At 38.6% G+C, this 18920-nt stretch overlaps 1 protein-coding gene across 1 annotated transcript in view; it reads left to right on the top strand.

The window, feature by feature from the left end:
* The window catches only part of SGCA (sarcoglycan alpha), a 40929-nt gene extending 26659 nt beyond the window's left edge, over positions 1-14270 (top strand). Inside the window, exons 8-10 of the mRNA XM_015810411.2 lie at positions 2573-2599; positions 13417-13621; positions 13815-14270. Of these exons, the coding sequence (XP_015665897.1) occupies positions 2573-2599; positions 13417-13609 (220 nt within the window). The 3' untranslated portion in view covers positions 13610-13621; positions 13815-14270. The remainder of the gene's footprint in view (positions 1-2572; positions 2600-13416; positions 13622-13814) is intronic.
* The last annotated feature ends 4650 nt before the right edge of the window (positions 14271-18920 follow it).

The following is an 18920-nucleotide window of genomic DNA, read 5'->3' as shown; positions in this document are numbered from 1 at the left end:
GCGTCCATGTGGGCGCAATCTTATTTCATCCAGGGGGAAGGGGTGTTGTGTCCTGAGCCTGCAAGAGGCAGGCTCGGGACGTTGCAAGAGTCCCGGGCATTTGCAGAAGCTGCCCGGGACCAGACTGAGCGGCGCCAGCCTTGTGCGCATGCGCAAGGCGGGAAAAGCCCGCCTCATGATTGGTTGAACTTGCCCGGGGTTTAGAGGGTATAAATAGAGGCCTGCGTGCCTCTGCTCTGGTTGTTCGTAGAATGGAGCAAACAATAAAGACTTGTTGGAGATGCTTCGTCTCAAGCGCCATTATTCTCCGGACTTAACACTTACCACTATTGTAGCATCCCCATGGTGATGTGATCAAAATTCAGGCACTTGGTAACTGACTCATATTTAGGACGGTTGCAGTGTTCTGGGGTAATGTTATCATCTTTTGTAAGCTTCCGACAAGCAAAGTCAATGGGAGGGAAGCCAGATTCACTTAACTGCCACATTACTAACTTCACAACTGCAGTGATTCATTTAACAACTGTGGTAAGAGGTCATAAAATGGGACAAAACTCAATAACTATCCCGCTTAAAAACAGAAATTTTGGGCTCAATTGTGATCGTAAGTTGAGGACTACCTGCAAAATAAATTAGAAAGTACCAAGCCCAACCCTCCATTCTGAGTAGGATTCACATTAAAACAATAAAGATGAATGTCTGTCTAGCCTCTGCTAAGATTGAATTATGTGTAGAAATACAAAAACAGATAGCTCTCAATTTCTGACCACAATTGAGCCCAAAATTTGTCCCATTTTATCACCTTTCTTGCCACAGTTGTTAAGTGAATTGCTTCAATTGTTAAATAGTAACACTGTTGTTTAGTGAATCTGGCTTCCTCAATGATTTTTCGTGTCAGACGTTTGTAAAAAGTGATCACATGACCCTGGGACACTGCCACCAGCATAAATATGAACCAGTTGCCGAGACTTCCGGTGGCAGGCGATTTCGCTGGTCGCAGCTGTTTGCTGCCTCCCGCCTGTTTTGCGTAAAAGCCGGTTTGACAGCCAGCATCTGCTGTCAAACGGCTTGATACCTTTCCCCTGGGCATAAGGGGATCGGTGAGCTGCCCGGGGTAGGAGTTGAGTTCCCGAGTCGTCCTATATGGACGATGTAGGCGAGNGTATAAGTAAGGGATGGTGTTAAACTATCTTGCTGAAATGGTAAAGATTTTGGATATTTGAAGAACTAACTAAATGAATAATTTTTATTAACACGGAGGAGATGGATTGTTTAAGTTTAGACTTTGGAGTTAGAGATATTAATATTTGTTTACTTGTATTTGAATATCAGCCTAGGTTGGTTTGGGAAGTCCGGGGGGTAGGGGGATGGGATATAACATTGTGAAATATTTGTGATGTATTTCTTTTTTTTTTTTATGATAAAAATAAAAATTTTATATTGAAAAAAAAAAAAAATATGAACCAGTTGCCAAGTGTTCAAATTTTGGTCACAGGACCATGAGAATGCTGCAATGGTCATGTGAAAAACAGTCATAAGTCACTTTTTTTCAGTGTCAATGTAACTTCGAACTGTCACTACCTGTAAAGTCGAGGACTACCTGTAATTTAAAGATATAGTCCCATTCCTTCTGTCTGGGATGGTTTCTCTCTTCTCCATAGTAAACAGTTTTGGAAAGGATACACATGGAGAAAGAGGATATCTTCGTCAACTATGTCGATCCTGGTAATCCGTAGTGTGATCAAGGAAGTAATTCTCCAACAATTTATTGAGCATATCAGCTCCCTTATTAATGACAGTAGCATTTATATTGGAAAGATCCAGTGGGAAATGTGTCTTCTACAGAGATTTAATTAATGCATAGAAAGCCAGGAACACTAAAGTTCGTTGCAGAGAGAATTGAACCACTTTGCAACTAAAGAAGTGTTAATATCTGCCCGTGAAAATATTCTCAAATTCTTTTCTCTTTTGAAATAATTTCTAAACAAATTCTTTTTCATCATGTTGGACATGAATTGGTAGGGAAAAATTTAAAACATTATTTATTTGGCATTTCTTTTATTCACGTTCCCTTGGCAATGGTCATCCAAAAGACCCTTCTTAAGTCATTATATATTCATGCATCTTATTATGGAATGGCATTAAGTCTAGGAGCATTTTTCAAAACATAACAGGACTGATAATAACTTAATAGGTTGTGGTCTCTTATTGGGTAAGGGAGTAAACTGGAGAATATGAGGATGGGGTGGAGGAGTTGGGCCTTCAAATAATTTGCCTGGGGACTATCTGGGCAAGTCCCTGCAGTTTTCTTTGAAAGATTTTTGAAGTGGTTTTTCCTCACCTTCTTCCTAAGACAGAGAGAGTGACTGGCTCAGAGTCACTCTGCTGGCTTTGTGTCTAAGGTAGGACTATAACCCACAGTCTCCTGGTTCATACCATGGAGCCTTCAACCACTATGCCATACTATCTCTCATAAGGGGATGCTTGTAGTTCTCAAAAATATATTATTGAAAAATAAAATGATTTGCTTTTTTCTAATTGAATATAATGCCTCCGTTTCTTTGAATTGTAGGCACAAGAGGGACCTGAGCACCTCAGAGTAAGTTGCTTTCTTTCTGACTTTTGTCTTTGCTTTTATTTATATTTGAATGTAAAAATAAATAAATAAATCATTTGTTTTGTGCAAATGTCACTTGCTACCTCCCATGGCATTTTCAAAATCTCCTTTCATTCCAGCTAAATTTTATGAATTTGTACCTTTTATTATATTTGCTTCATTGTGAGGTAACCTAACTTTTTCTAAATTAAACCTTAGGGTCTAGTTTGTGATAGGTCCTGAGAGTCAGTCTAAATGCTAAACCATTAACCAAGAGGCACACACATAGACACATAACATACACATAGCAAGGCATCACAGAATAGCTGTGATACCACAATCTACCAAGCTGTTCCCATGGCAACTCTTTAATAGTTTCAAACACTTCCTCCACTGCTCTCATAACTGTGGCAAAGTGAGATGGCCTGGCAAAGGAATCCCATCCAACATCTTACTTTCTGGGGCAGGCAATCAGTCTTGGGGACTCCTGGAAGAACCATCAGAATAAACTAATGTGACACTCAGGAGGAAACCTCTACTAACAGGAAGACAGGAAGTGAACCAAGCCACCCTGAAACGTGGGGTCATGTTGAAGAAGTAGCAGGCCAAGCCAAACTTGAGAAGAAAATGGGTACTATAAGTGAAAAACAGATGACTTTTTCTTTGACTAATACTGAATCTTTAGAAGAAAACAGTCCTGTACCAATATCAGCCAACATCTTTGCCCCAAAACTACTTCTAAATAATGACTTTGATGAACCTCAACCCTCTTCTTCAGGCCTGCACATAAAACCCACATCTAGTTACAAGTCAAAAGATAGAAGAAAGCCTTCTTTTCCCTGGAAAGTCCTTCTGCCAAACCGCGGTGTCTCCAAAATCATTTTCCAAGTGGTGTCTTCCACTGAGAAACGCAGTGGTGTCTCCCTGCAAGCCCTCAAGAAGAGTGTTGCAGCCAGTGGTTACAGCCTGGAGAAGCGGAAGAACCATTTCAAGAGAGTCTTGAGGGCCTTGGTGGCCAAAGGATTGCTGAGGAAGTTGACTGGGCTCGGACTGACAGGCTCCTATGGGATTAGCAAAATAATGATGAAAGTACTGAAAAGAAAAAAGAGGAAAAGGAGAAGGAAGAAGAAAAAGGCAATAAAGAAAGTTGTGAAGCAAAGGAAGAGGAAGAGGAAGAGGAGAAGGTCAAGGAAAGTGAAGAAGCAGTCTGTTCCACCCAATTCTTCTAGTAAAAAGTCAGTGATGACATGAGGTTTCCATAGCTGAAGCTGTGTGTAAGGAAAAAGAAAATAAAGTGCCGTAATTCAACTGTCTATTGTGCCTATTATTTGAAAAGGGAAGAGTAATGTCAAATAAGGCATTATGGGGCAAACCTATAGGGAATTCTGAATGTACACTATCCTCTGTATGTATTACTTTTATATTATGAACATGTGCTACTTATAAATACTGTAGAAATGAGCCATACTTATCCTGCTGGATTGTAAACTTGGAGAAATATTAAGAATGATTTTATTTGCATGAATGTATGTGCATGTATATACTGTAATAAATTTCTTTTCTCTGTATATATTCTGTGATAAATTCTAGACAGATGATAGGAAGGAAAGGGAGGGGGGAAGGGAAGAGAAGAGAAGGGTAGGGAAGAAGGAAGGAAGGAAGGAAGGAAGGAAGGAAGGATGCTGAGAATATTCAGATATTCAGAGGTGCAGAATATGGTGGCATGTGCAGTCTTTGGGGCTCGTAGAGTGGCCTATGTTAGAGCACTGTTTTGACAGCTGCACTGGCTGCTGGTTTGCTTGTGGGTGCAATTCAAGGTGTTGGTTATTACCTTTAAAGCCCTGCATGGTATGGGTCCAAGTTAATTGAGGAACCATCTCACCTCTATGGCAGGCCTGCCCCACCCATGCCAGCAGAGGAGGAATGCTGTGGGTTCTGTCAGTCAAGGAATTCTGGCTAGCAGGGCCCAGGAGAAATGCCTTTTCTGCTGTGGCCCCGTCTCTTTGGAACATCTTGCCCCCTGAGGTGAGTTTGGCTCCCACCTTCCTGGCTTTCCATAAGAATTTGAAGATCTAGCTCTGCCAGTTGGCTTGGGGCCCTAATGGGGGAATATCACATTGGAAGTGGTTGCTTGATTAATAGCAGTTACTCCCCACCCCCATAGATTCTTTTCCCTTCCCCATCTTTAGTTATAACCTGTATTTTATTTTAATTTTAATATGATTTTATATATTTATTCATATATTCATGGTTTTCTTGTAATGTGGTAAGACAGATTCATCTTGCAGCAAGATGGGTAGCAAAAATAATAAATCAATTTCTTGTGCAATCTGAACTTTTATGATAAACACCATATTAGAGATGTCTGAGGTAATTAGTCTTAGAGACCTGGGCCACAACATGTTCTACACTTTTCAGAGATAAATCTTTATGCCTTTTGTCAGGGAAAACTTGAGAACTGTGGCCCACTATGTTAGGTCGGTTGAGGAAGATTTGACTGATGTACTGATCAGAATGTAAGTGCTCACAGGATTATTGTCTTCTGGTCTGTGAGGCAGTCATCCATTTTAAGCATATAAAAACATGTACTTTGACCCAATATATATTTTGAAATATAAAAAAAACATTTTAACAACTGTGCAGATAAATTACCTATGTATTGGCTGGAATATTCTCATATGAATAGGAGGGCAGCTGTTTTGGAAAGTCTGATGTGGCAGAGCTGACATAAATGATCTACAAAGTAGATCAGATTTTGGTTCCCAAAGAGTGAGTGCTATTTCTCCTTTGGAAAGATAGTTGTGTAGAAATTGGAAAAGTACAGAAATAGTTTTAAGGCAGTATTTTAAGACAAGGGGTTTTTTGGGGGGGGGGGGTGCTAGTTGGCACATTTGTAACGTTGACAGCATGCTGTGAAGAGATTCACATGAAGTAATTGCTATGGGAGAATTAAATTGCTATTTGAAAGTAGCTGCATTGTGGGTGTGATCATTCACAATATTGCCATTTACCTAAAGGCATACCAGCAAGGTTATTCCTAATGTAGTTTCCAAGATGGATCCCGTTAACTCAAGTTAGTGCTGTGTCTTGTGGGAGATGTATCAAAATACTTCCAAAGGCTTAGTTTGCAACTATCTTGTTTTTATTATATACACCTAACTATATATGTTTCCTACCTATATCCCAACAACCTCCCTCCCATAAATACAGTATAATTTGCTTTATTTTTTTTAAAGAAATGATACCGATCCTGTTGAATTTCAAATACAGTGATTGCTTTATTAGTCAAAAAGCTTCAGATCTCATTCTGAAAGGCAGCTCAGGCATTCTTTACACCTTGACCTGACTTGGAGCAGCCTGAACAGATGACATCTTGCCTCTTCTGCAGGTTTTCTTGACTTCAGCCTTGACTTGCTTCTTGGCAGCTTCTCGGCCGTTCTTAGACACAGTAGAACGTTTTTTTTTCTTGATTGGATGTTTGGTCTTCGGACTTTTTCCTTTCATCTTTGGTGGGTTCTTCTTCTTTTCAATGTCAGGGTTGATCTTGAATGAGCCTGTTGCTCCAGTGCCCTTCACTTGCCAGAGTTGCCCTTTAGCCACCATATTCTTGATAGATCTCAGGAAATAGTGCTTCTTTTTAACCATGTCGTAGCCCATGTTTGTCACGATTTTCTTAAGAGCTTGCATGGAAAGGCCAGACTTCTTCTGGCAGGTGGCAACAGCAGTGTAGATCAATAAGGAAAGATTGGAAGTTGGTGGCTTGGGTGCAACGGCTCTTGATTGACTCAACTGTCTTCCAGCTCTTTTGGAAGACAGGGTGGCTCTTTTCTTGGAATTATTTCTGCCACCATGCAGCAAAGGATCCAGTGCAACAGTGGACACAGAAGAACCCGGAGTATTCTGGGAATCTGGACCTTCATCTGCATCTTCAGTTTCTACAGACTCGGCCACATCATCATCAGATGCATCAGTAGAAGCCTCAGGAAATTCACTTGGCTCCATCATATTTTTCAAGATGGGATATTCCGTCGCTTCTCTGTTCCTGTTAGATCAGGGGGATATTTTAGCAGCTTACAGCTGTCTTGCCCTGTTTGGAAGAGGAAAAATTTTTTTTTTTCAATTCCTTCCCTCATACTTTTCAGATTTCAGTTGCTTTTCCCACCCTCCTTCTACTGCAAATTTCCTAGATCTGAGGATTGTTTTCCCTTTCAGTTTCACTTTTTCATTCACTCACCCAGTTCTTGCCTTGACACTTGAGATTCTAGAACAGATGCTTTTTCTTAAGTGTTTTTGTTTTAAGTTCTACAAGCACATCTAGTATATATATATAAATATATATTTAAAAAATGGCTGTATGGCTTAGAGGATCTCAAACTGATGGTGCTCAACTGCAAGGCAAATAAAGCCTATCCATCTCTCACAAGGACTTTTAAAGTGTTTAGCTCTAGCTGGTTGTCAAGACAACACAGATGGGTTCTCTATGATGTCGAGTTTCTGCACTATGATATCATGAGTACAGATATATCCTTGAATCCTACTCCCTAATTGTTAAATATTTTTCCTTCTAGGATTTTTTAAAATAATTAAGTAAAGAAGTGAGAGTAGTCCCCAGACAACATTACCACGGTGTTCAATAATTAAAACAGAAAAAAGGTATATTTTGAAATTGGATCAGGATAGATTTGGGAAAATGGGATGTTTAGATCAAATACCTTTCCTCGCAGTGCCTGCTACCCCTTCCTGCCAACTAGCTGTCCCCATAAGGAGCCAAAGACAACTGGGGAAGGACCATCTACCCTATATTCTTTCATAAAGCAAAAGAAGACACCTCAATTTGGGGGCTAAATTGCTGGCTTCCATCATCCTGGAGGGAAAATGACATGGTCCCTAGAATAATCTGGGTAACTTTTTTTTTGCTTTTGAAAGAAGAAAGTAAAAAGGAGAACAATTCCAGAAGAGCTGATCCATCTGTTCAGAGACTTGCATTGTTAGAGCGGTCCCTGCTGCTTTGCAACAACAGACTTAGTTACATAACTTTGTTGAGTAATGAAAGGCCAATCTTAATGAACTTGGTTAGCTTAATGTTAGCTTGGATTTTTGTGCCTTAATATATTGTGCAAATCAAGCCTGTTTTATTAGACTATGGTTCGGTGTATCATTTTTATCAAAGAAAATGGGTTTGATAACCCATTTTGGTAACCAAGTTCAAACACAGCCAATGGAATTGTTTGCTCTGGAATAAATTGTTTTGAGGGTTACAGCAAATTCTGAGTTATTGAAATAGGAGTAGATAGCCTTCTCTGCTTGGCTATACCCACCACCCCAATTGGAAACTGAGAGGGAGAGATTTCCCTAAACCTCCACACCTCTGCTCATTTTTGCACTATTAACCAAAACAGGTGTGGAGGTATAGGGAAATCTTCATTTGTGTTTTGGCTTCATTTGCTTTAGCCTATTTTTGATATATTTATCAAAACAAATTTTTCATTACTTGTAGCTTCAAATTGGGAAGATAAATACAAATATGTCTACAAATTTATATTGACCAAAGTTTCTATTCTACCCCACAGAACAAATCCTATTATTTCTAAGGTACATTAATGGTGACCTTTCATGAGAGCAGGAGGAAGTCCTCTATTATTATTATAGGCTCTGGAGGGTATAGTGAGATTAAAAGTACAATTGATAAATACTTATTGAATAATTTACTTCTCTTAAAAAAAGTTCTATTCCCAAGGCAGGTCTAGAATTCACTATGAGGAGAGTATGGCTTGCATGAAGGGAAGGTCAATTTTACATCAAAGAAGCAATTAAAGACTATTTTACTAAAAAGAAGGCAAAGGGAGCTGCCTTAACTTTGACTTTAGAAGATAACATTACCACAACGAATATTAAAGAGCAAGAGAACCTGCTTGTTGAATTAAGCTACTTGCAAGGTTATTTTTGGGAAGGACCACCAAAGGAAAGAAGTGACTAAGAAACAGCCCAGATAGCACTCGGTAGTATAAAAGAAAGCTGGGGAAGCAATAAGACAAGATTGGAAAACAACAAGAAATTCTATCCTTCCTACCACCCCATAATTCTCACCAAGTTGTAAGTACACCCTTGCTTAAAAACAAGTCTACTACCTCAAGAAAGGAAGACTCTGCTTCTTCTCTGAAGAGGGTTGAGGAAAGGTTTAGCTTCCTCTTTATAACTCACCACGGTCCTTGTAGCCCCACCTTCCATCAATTACAAGACACAAGTGAGATGGGGGGAATGTAAAGGAAAAGTTACTCAATAATCACTAGGAGAACTTTGTCTACACACAGGTTCTACAGTTGTAGCTGTTTTAAAATTCAATACAAGCCTGATAAACTTTATGTAGGTTCTGACAATATCTAGTGATGATAGTAGTGATGCTGCAACAACCAAAAATGTAGAATTTGTTAATAAAAATCAACCCAAGTTGATTTTTTAACAACTGCTGCATTATAGAGTGTTTCAAAAAAGCCAGGCTCTTTGCCTATCCCTTTCAATACCTTGCTTGCTATGGATCCTGCACAATAGTAAGCAGTAAAAACATCTGCGAAGCAAGCTTCCATACTGTCATCTCAAATATAGATTTGGACACGTATCATTTTTTACCTAGTTCTTTTGGGTTTAAAAGACTGTCTTCTCTTTAATAAGCCAGGTAATGTACAGAAAATGTTCAGGATGGCAGAAACCCCTTGTCAAAAATATAGTGTTTTCCCTTCCAGAATTTTTAGACACCTGATTCAGCTACATTCTCCACATTTGATTATGGATACAGCTTCTTGCCAAGAGCAGAGGAAAATTATCACAGAAACCATCATCCCAGTGCAGAGAGAATGCAATTACTCTTTGAAAGAATTACTATGAAAGAATTCCTCTTTCCTAGTGGCTCATAATGTTCAAGTAATAGATCTCCAGAACATACTCCAGATTTTAAACCAACAAACTTCACCATTGACATTTCTTATCCCTCAGCTGGACGTAAGTGATAACAGCTCAGATAAGAGATAATTCCCCACTCTAACTGCTTAAGGCAACTCCAAGAGGGGAAAACTATTCCAGTGGATTCAATCTACATCATGATCCAGCCTCTGGAGTAATATATTCTCCAAAGGCAGAATTTCTTATGCTTCCAATACAAATCTAGATGAGGATTCTGATACACACATTAACTTGCTGGATGATGATGAATCATCATCTCACCTATTTCAAGGGAAGCTGCTAGCTCTCTCCTTAGATCATGGCTTAGATCCTACTTTAATAAAAGAAAAAGCTGTTAGTAGCTTAGTCCCCCCTAATCAATGTTCTATAAACCCATTATCACTGTCAGGATTGGACAAAGCTACTAGTCATGAAAATATGAAGAAGGGATCACCTAACATTCAGCTGCTGCTTATATATAATTCAGAAAAGAGAAAACTTTGAACCTCAAGGGATGCAACTTCAAGGAGGGGCCTGGGGTTTACTGTACGCCAAATAGAATATATATCATATCAGAAAGGTTGTTATCAGAACCAGAATCTGCCTCCTATGACATATACACAGGCTCGGTTTCAGAGCCATAAAGAGAACTGACATGAGGGCCACCAGAACAAAGTCACTCTAATTAGTTGGAATGTGGCTAACTGGTTGTCCAAATGCAGAGATATTACCTTCATAAGCTTTATAACTACATTTGATATCGTCTTGCTGCAAGAAACCTGGTTCTAACAGCCCTAACATTAAATGGATATACAGCTTACTCTCTAAATGTTGTAGTGGAAGAAGGTAGAGACAAACTTATAGGGAATTCTAGGTATATTGTTAATCACCAGCCTGAATATAACAACTCAAGAACTTCAGCCGTTTGAGTAATATGCCATGTCAGTAGAGATTCAATTAGGATACTGCACTCTAGTAATAGTTAAGGTATATTTTCTATCTTTAAGAAGAAAACAGTCAGCAGCTTATTGAATATTATTTGAACAATGTCCTTAATGCATGCCCATTGCGTATATATTGGTAGGGGGAGACTTAAATTCTAGGCTTGGCCAAGGCAATGAAACTGTTTATGCACAATATAATCTCATCAACCTAATTTAGAATTTGACTTTCTTCCATGTGCATGGAAAATATAGGAACTGAAAGCAAACTTTGCAGGCTTATGCCTAGCCCAGAGAACTAACAAACTGAATCTTTTCATCTTAAATAGGCCCCTGAAATCAGACCAACTTGCAGAGCTTATGTATTGCAATGGGTCCAAAAGTAGCCGTATAAACTATGACTCTTTTAAAGCTTGCCCCCTCAAGTTGATTGTGATCATTTCCCACTTATTCTGTGCTTGAGGGGTTCTTGGTGCTCTCTGAACTTGGTTGTTTCTCACAGACGTTTCATTACCAAAACTAGGTGACATCATCGGTGCTAGTAAAGAGTGGGGTTTGATCTCAGTTTATATTCTAGTGGTTTGCCTGGTCAGTGTTGGTGGGGATGGTCTTGAAGGTTCTTTGGTTGGGCAATTTATTGTCAGCTTGCTTGGCAGTTCCTTGATTGTGGTATTGTTTACTTCTTGATTGTTGGTCTAATGTTAATCTTGGAATTAATCTATGCTCATCTGGGTGTTGATTGCTAATGGGGAGATGTCTTGGACTTTTTGCTCTCTTTTTGACCTGTTGGTTGTCTTTTTTTTCATAGTATATAGATATTGTTTATGTCTATGTGTGTATTGAGGCTAATTTGTCAGAGTGCCAGGCTTCTAGAAATTTCCTGGTGTTTTTGGACATAGCTTGATCTAGGATGGTCACAGTTGAAACTATGGTTAAGTCTGTCCATATGTTGTGAAATTAAAGAGTTTTTATCTTGTCTTCCGACTGCTGGTTGGTGTTCATGGATGTGTTCTGTCAGTCTTCTGCCTGTTGCAGTCATTATACTGTATGTTGTAGATGAGTTCTTTCTTCTTCTTCTGAGATTGCTGGGTCTTTTGATTTATTTAGAATATTTTGAAGGGCTTTAGTTGGCTTGTGTGCACTCATTCCATGTGATCCAAACCATAAAAAGAATAACACTGTCACACATCAAGAACGTTTCAGAAGCCACCAGCCCGCTATTACAATCGCATGGAATCAGCATAGCACACAAGCTAAATCAAGCCCTTCAAAACATCCTAAGGAAACCAAAAGATGTAGCAGCCCAGATCAAACCATCAATCAATACCCAGATAAACATAGATTAACTCCAAGATTAACATTAGACCAACAATCAAGAAGTAAACAATACCACAATCAAGGAACTGCCAAGCAAGCTGACAATAAATTGCCCAACCAAAGAACCTTCAAGACCATCCCCACCAACACTGACCAGGCAAACCACTAGAATATAAACTGAGATCAAACTCCACTCTTTACTAGCACCGATGATGTCACCTAGTTTTGGTAATGAAACATCTGTGAGAAACAACCAAGTTCAGAGAGCACCAAGAACCCCTCAAGCACAGAATAAGTGTGAAATGATCACAATCAACTTGGGGGGGCAAGCTTTAAAAGAGTCAAGAAACTAAACATTTCCAAATACAATTACACAGCTTATAAGGCTACTCTTGGATCCATTCCAATACATAAGCTTTGCAAGTTGGTCTGATTTAAGGACCCCTCCCTCTTAAGATGCTCTTCTAAGACTTTATTATACCAGTGGAAGTCAATATATACCTGCAGCCATCAAATGCAGGTAGTACTATTCAGCTTCCCATGATGGATAGTCAGAGATACATCCTGGTGCCAGCCGTGTAACTCGCCCACCTTGATACTCCCAATCAGAGAAGGGGTTTTATCTTAGTCTGATGTAATACGTTACACACAGTACTCCTACCTGGAAGATAAAAAAAGATCTGAGTAGTAAAAAACAGGATACAATGACTAGCAGTAAAAGCAATTTTTATTTTCTGAAATTACATGTAGTCCTCAACTTATAACCATTTGTTTAGTGACCATTCAAATTACAATGGCACTGACATAACTGTTTTTCAGACTTACAACCACTGCAGCATCCCCATGGTCACATGATAAAAATTAAGACTCTTGGCAACTGACTTATATTTATGACGGTCACAGTGTTCTGGGGTCATGTGATCACCATTTCTGACCTTCTGACTAGCAAAGTCAATGGGGAAGCCGGATTCACTTAACAATGTTAATTTATGTTACTAACTTAATAATTGCAGCGATTCGCTTAACAATTGTGGCAAGAAAGATTGTAAAATGTGGCAAAACTCACTTTAACAACTGTCTCTCTTAGCAACAGAAATTTTGGGCTCCATTGTGTCATAAATCGAGGACAACCTGTAATACTAAAATAATGTAAGATTGCCAGGTTCTGTGTGGTGGCATGCAAAATTAGACAAAGAATAATTAAGAGCAATTGAACTTGTCTGAGTAGGGCAGGGGTAGGCAACCTTGGCTCTTTTATGACTCGTGGACTTCAATTCCCAGAATTCCTGGCTGGCTCAGGAATTCTGGGAGTTGAAGTCCACAAGTCATAAAAGAGCCAAGGTTGTCTACCCCTGAGTAGGGAATAGCTTTGCTTCAACAGTATCCACTGGTCTTTTTTAAAATGTCAGTTAATGTACTGTATCTTCCTCAAAATTGTCTGGGGCTCTATAATTCTACATTTTAGGTTAGCTTTAACTAATAAGAATGAAGCATATTTTTCTGTGTTTTGCTCATTTGTTTTGGAGTGTCCTGGTTATTTTTTTTTCTTTCTTTCTGCTGGTTAATGACTGCAATACTGTTATTTCATTTGATTTAGTTCTGTTCCATTTATTTCTTCTCCTGCAGCATCCAAATGGTGCATCATCACACCATTCATGACAATACAGAGGAACTGAGGCAGATGGCTGGTACTCGGGAGGTGCCCCGTCCCCTCTCCACTTTGCCCATGTTTAATGTCCGTACGGGTGAGAGAACAAATCCCATGCAAAGTAACCACTATGACAGTGCCCAAGTGCCTCTCATCTTGGCTCAACAATGAATAATTGATCAGGTTTGTATCATCTGTATGAATTTGCCTGTCCATATCCCCAGCCATTTGGTTTTAGGCAAAGAATCCAGATAGCAGGATGCAAAATCTGTGTGTAGCAATTCTATTGCTCTCCCCTTCCCCTAGATAAAACAAGAGGAAACTTGGTATTATCAGGTTGCATTTTAAACTATGGGTTTTTTTTCTCTCTCAACAGGTCAGTCTGTGCCCATTTTCACTGAGAAGGGTTTTTCCACCAAAGATGTTTCTCAAGATTGAGACAACTGTTGGCAAAGCTTGGCATGAGAGATTTGAGTTTGTTGCAGTTTTTTATGTTGATAACAGTGAAGCTTGGAAATGAATGGTGTATATTTATTCAGTAATTCTTGGTCTATGTTTATAGGGTGGGTTTGAGTCCTTTTGTTGCTACACATTCAATGGATGGGAGATATTCGAGGTTAGTATAGTAATGCTGTGTGTTAGAGATGCTTAGCTTTCCCACAAAACTATATTTTCTAAACTTCTTGTCAAAAGAAATCACAGTTAATATGTGTCTGGTATTACACAATAAATAATTTCCCTCTATCTTCCTGTTGTAACTTGGCATGATAAAAGATAAACTCTTTGTCCTGTATTTTGCTTTTCTCAGTGAATAAATTGGCAAAACCTGGATTTCTTTATAAATAATATTTACGTTCACACACACATAACCATCATATCGTTTTGAGTAAAAAACATTGTACAAAATACAGAAAACAAGTAAGAAGTAGCCTACATGCAAAAAAAGACATGAGACCCCAAAAGAAAAATGAAAATAGAGCTAAATTTAATGAAAATAAGGATTGATTGTAGCTCTTTTTCTTTCCATCCTTGGGAACCCTCTTTACAAATTGTAAATCAGTTTGAGATCTTATAATTGTGACTAGTATAAAAATTATTTAAATAAAAAATACATGCAGGCATATTATCCTTATTTCGACCATAACATTGTATTGATTCACGTATTATCCTTTGCTCTTGAAACTTCTTTCCTTTCCTTTTCTAGTCCTATCAAACCACTTCTAATTCTACTCAGCCCATTCATTCATTTGTTTTGCAGAATACTCTCTCCACATAAGCAAACCACCCCACACTGATATTATCAGTTTCATACTGATAACTCATTTGTATATGCAATTCATGATTGCTCATCATTTAGTTATCCTTGACCCTACCTCTTTTTTTCCACAACATATATTTCTTAAGTAACCCATTCCTGAGATACCAAATTTGGCTGACATATAACAAAGTGAGCAGAAGCGTGCTCTTGTATGTAGTCATCTTTGCTTCTTTCAACGGCTGTTGATATTATATACTACTCATGCCTTTTCTATGAGCAATGGTATATTTGGAAGATATATTGAAATATTATTTAACCTGAGGTGGGAAAATATTATACAAAGGTTTACTAAAATTTGTTCTGTTTGCCTAAACAAGAAATAGGGTAGTCAAGATAACAGCTGCACTTCAGCCTTCAAAGGCTCAGCACAGTAGGTATATGTTCCCACAATTCATTTCAGAGCTTTATCTATACTGTAGGTGTGTTATTCATGCTTACTGGTTAATATCAAGGACACCACTGGAATAACATGCTTTTGAATGTTCAGAACAATTGTCATTTCTTTACCACTGCAAAAGTGAATGCTAGGAAGTCCTCAATTTACAATCTTTCATTTAGTGACTATTCGAAGTTACAGCTGCACTAAAAAAAGTGATTTACAAATGGTCCCTACAGTTATGACCCTCACATAATGATCACTTGATTCACTTAAGAACTGCAATGATTTGCTTAACAACCAGGACAAAAAAAAAGGTTGTAAAAATCAGGCATAACTCATTTAATAGCCACCTTTCTTAGAAACAGAAATTATGATCCCAACTGTGGTCATAAGTCAAGGACTATAAGTTGTTAAGTTTGTGACATGGTAGTTAGATGAATCTGGCTTTCCCATTGATTTTGCTTGTCAGAAGGTCACAAAAGGTGATCAGATGACCCTGGGACACTGCATTGCAACCATCATAAATAAATTTGAGATGTTACAGCTATTCTTCCAGTTTGAATGTTTTAATCCAACTGTTCAGTGGGAAGTGGAAGACAAAATAGAATGGCTCTGATGGATATGATATTTCAATAGCAATTAGCATTTGTATTTATATACTTGTTAAATGCTGCCATTTCCACATTCAGTAAAAAGTTTGATGTCTGGCATTTGGGTTTAATTCACCTTGAAAAGAAAGCATTTGATTCTTAACTCATTTTGTATATACAAAATATTTCAACAACCCAATTTTATTTATATAAATGTCATTAGCAGCCTATCCAACAGTACATCCATACATATTTCTATTCAGCTTTTCTAATGCACATATGTGACTTGAGAATAATTTGTGCAACATATTCTTCTTATGTACTGCAGTTAGATGCATGGGATGAGACAAATTGTATAAGCCAGTCCCAATAATTAAAACAGAAGAGCTGGATAGAAATATTTGGACAATAAAATTAAGAGACAGTGACTTCATCATCATCATCATCATTGTCATCTTCCCTTTTGTCCAGAAGTTCAAGGTAGCAAAGACAGCAGTCCTTCCTCCAGATTTTCCTCACAATGACAATTATGTGGAATGGATTGACTAAGAGGTCCTATCTGGCTCAACGTCACCCACTAAAGTTCTATGAACAAAGGGAAACTATTAGTTTTATTTTGCTTTTGGGCTGCCCAATTCTCAAATAATTCTGGGTAGTTACAACTAGGACACCCCCCTGAAAATATGTATATAAAAACATATAAATTACAGCTAACTAAAGAACAATGTATTCAAAGCAAGTCTAAAACAAAACAAGCAAAAGGAACCACAATCACTGGGAGAAAAACCAGATATTCAGTACTTTCCTGAATTAATATGAGGATAGGAACCACCCAAATTTCTGAGGAGAAATAATTCCAACAGACAGGAATTTCATGCTTCTTGGATCACACAAAATGATATTATTTAGTTGATAGCCTCCAGTCTGCACCCATCTTGTTTACTCAAACTGAACAGGCAGAGACAACTGGAGATAAACAATCCTTCAGATAAATTTCATATCAAAGTCTCTGAGCTTTTTGTATTTTAACCACTACACCATACCTATAGATAGCAGGTTCATTGCACCAAAAAGCTTAGCTTATGTCCATGAATGGCACTCTTCCTTACATACATCACACTTTCATTTCCACTCTTCTCAAAGATTCTGATCAGTTTTAGCTTACCATATTTACCCTTTGCTCCTAAAAATGGTCATTTTCAGTCTCCTTGATGGTTTCCGGCCAACATTAAAAATATGCCTTCTCAGTTCAGGTTAAAAGATGATTGGTTTGTCAAGTTCAGGCATAAATACTGAGCTCCCTTCAGATGCTGCCAGGCAAGAGCACATTGTTGGAGTCCCATGATACTAATGCTCATCTTGAATTGTCATTGTGGGCAATTGGGAATAAGAAGCAAACATTGTATGGGGACTTTCGGTGGCAGGCGACTTCGTCGGACGCAGCTGTTTGCTGCCTCCCGCCTGTTTCAGCGTAAAAGTCGTTTTGACAGCCAGCATCAGCTGTCAAACGGCTTGATACCCTTCCCCTGGGCATAAGGGGATAGGTGAGCTGCCCGGGGTAGGAGTTGAGTTCCCGAGTCGTCCCTTGTGGACGATGTAGGTTAGAACTCCTCCGGAGCCCCGAGGTTTACTCCGCGATCCAGGACGCCTTCACTTCGGCGAAGCTAGAAGCCGCCGTCACTGCTGCAACTTAAACTGAACTGTGAGTTTCTTGTAAGCAGACGAACCGACCCTGGAAGTTTGCTTTTTATCTTGGACTTTGCTCTAACTTGGTTAACAAGCTCTTCCCTATACTTGAGGTGGATTGAGTGAAAGTGAATTTAAAATGGCGATGGACTGATACTTTTCAGCANTGCAGCTTTTTTACCAACAAAGATTTAAGATTTTAAACCAAGACATTATTCTTTTAAAAGAAATTCCAGCGAAAATACTTAGAGCGCGTCGAGACTACGCTTTTCTGACACAGGAGCTTAAGAACAGACAAATAATTTTCAGATGGGATATACCGGTGGGCATAATTGTAACTGTGGCTGGTAAACGTTACAGACTTAACTCGATTAAGAAAGCTAATGATTTCATGGCGTCTGTTCTGCAAGCAGAATGCCCACCCACATTTCAAAGGATTGATGCAGCTGAGCAATTGAATGTCGACTTCCCTTCTGCTTCCGGTGTTAAGGATACAGAAGGGAGTTTAAAAGCTGATGGAAAAGAACAAAGAGTGACGCGCGCAGCCCATAGACGCAAGGAGAAGGAAAGACAACTGACAGTCCGCCCTACAGCTGATAGTCCTACAGCTGACTGTCTGTCAACTGTTACTTCTGAGCCAGTAGGTGGCTCTCGACCAAAGGTTTTCGTCAAGTCTTATGCATCAAGTATAGTCAGTGGATTGAAACCTACTAATGTTTAAGTTTATATCTTGGAATGTGGGAGGACTTAATGTTCCCCATAAAAGACGCAAGGTTTTTCACTATTTAAGACATTTTAATAATGACATTACATGTTTACAAGAGATTCATATTGTGGCTAAAGATCAAAAATTATTATTGAACTCTAAGCTTGGAGATTTGTTTGTTGCATCTGCCTTAAAAAAAGAGCTGGGGTTGCAATATATATTAAAAGACACCTTTCACCTATTTTAAAAGAAGCTGATAAAGAAGGAAGATTCTTATTTGTGGAAATAAATTTAAATGGAAGAAAGTGTTTAATAGTAGGGGTTTATGCCCCTAATCAACTTTCATCTCAAAAACAATTTTACAGACAACTACATCAGAAAATTGTGGCTATGGATTATAATTCGTTGATTGTTATGGGGGACTGGAATGGGGTACTTGATACGTTAAAAGATAAAAAAACAACTTCTAAAGATGCGACCCTTTCCAGGCTCCCTAAGTCCTTTTTTGCAATGATGGAAGATTTGGAGTTGGTGGATGTTTGGAGATCTCAACATATGAATGAACGTGATTTTACCTTTTTTTCCCATAGACATGAGTCTTTTTCAAGGATTGACTTTATTTTGACATCGACTGACTTGCTTACTGACTGTAATAAAACTAAAATTTTTCCCAGAACTTTGTCTGATCATAGTATGGTATGGATAGAGATTGGCCAACAAAGAAAAAGGAAATCTTGGAGAATAAATGAAAATCTGTTTAATTATGAGGATAAGGTTAAAGCTTTGAAGGAACGTATGGAAGA

Source organism: Protobothrops mucrosquamatus, unplaced genomic scaffold (assembly GCF_001527695.2).
Source record: "Protobothrops mucrosquamatus isolate PMUCROS unplaced genomic scaffold, P.Mucros_1.0 scaffold10, whole genome shotgun sequence".
In the NCBI taxonomy this organism is placed as follows: Eukaryota; Metazoa; Chordata; class Lepidosauria; order Squamata; family Viperidae; genus Protobothrops; species Protobothrops mucrosquamatus.
The sequence above is the reverse complement of the archived record's forward strand: the minus strand, read 5'-3'. Positions and strand labels throughout refer to the sequence as shown.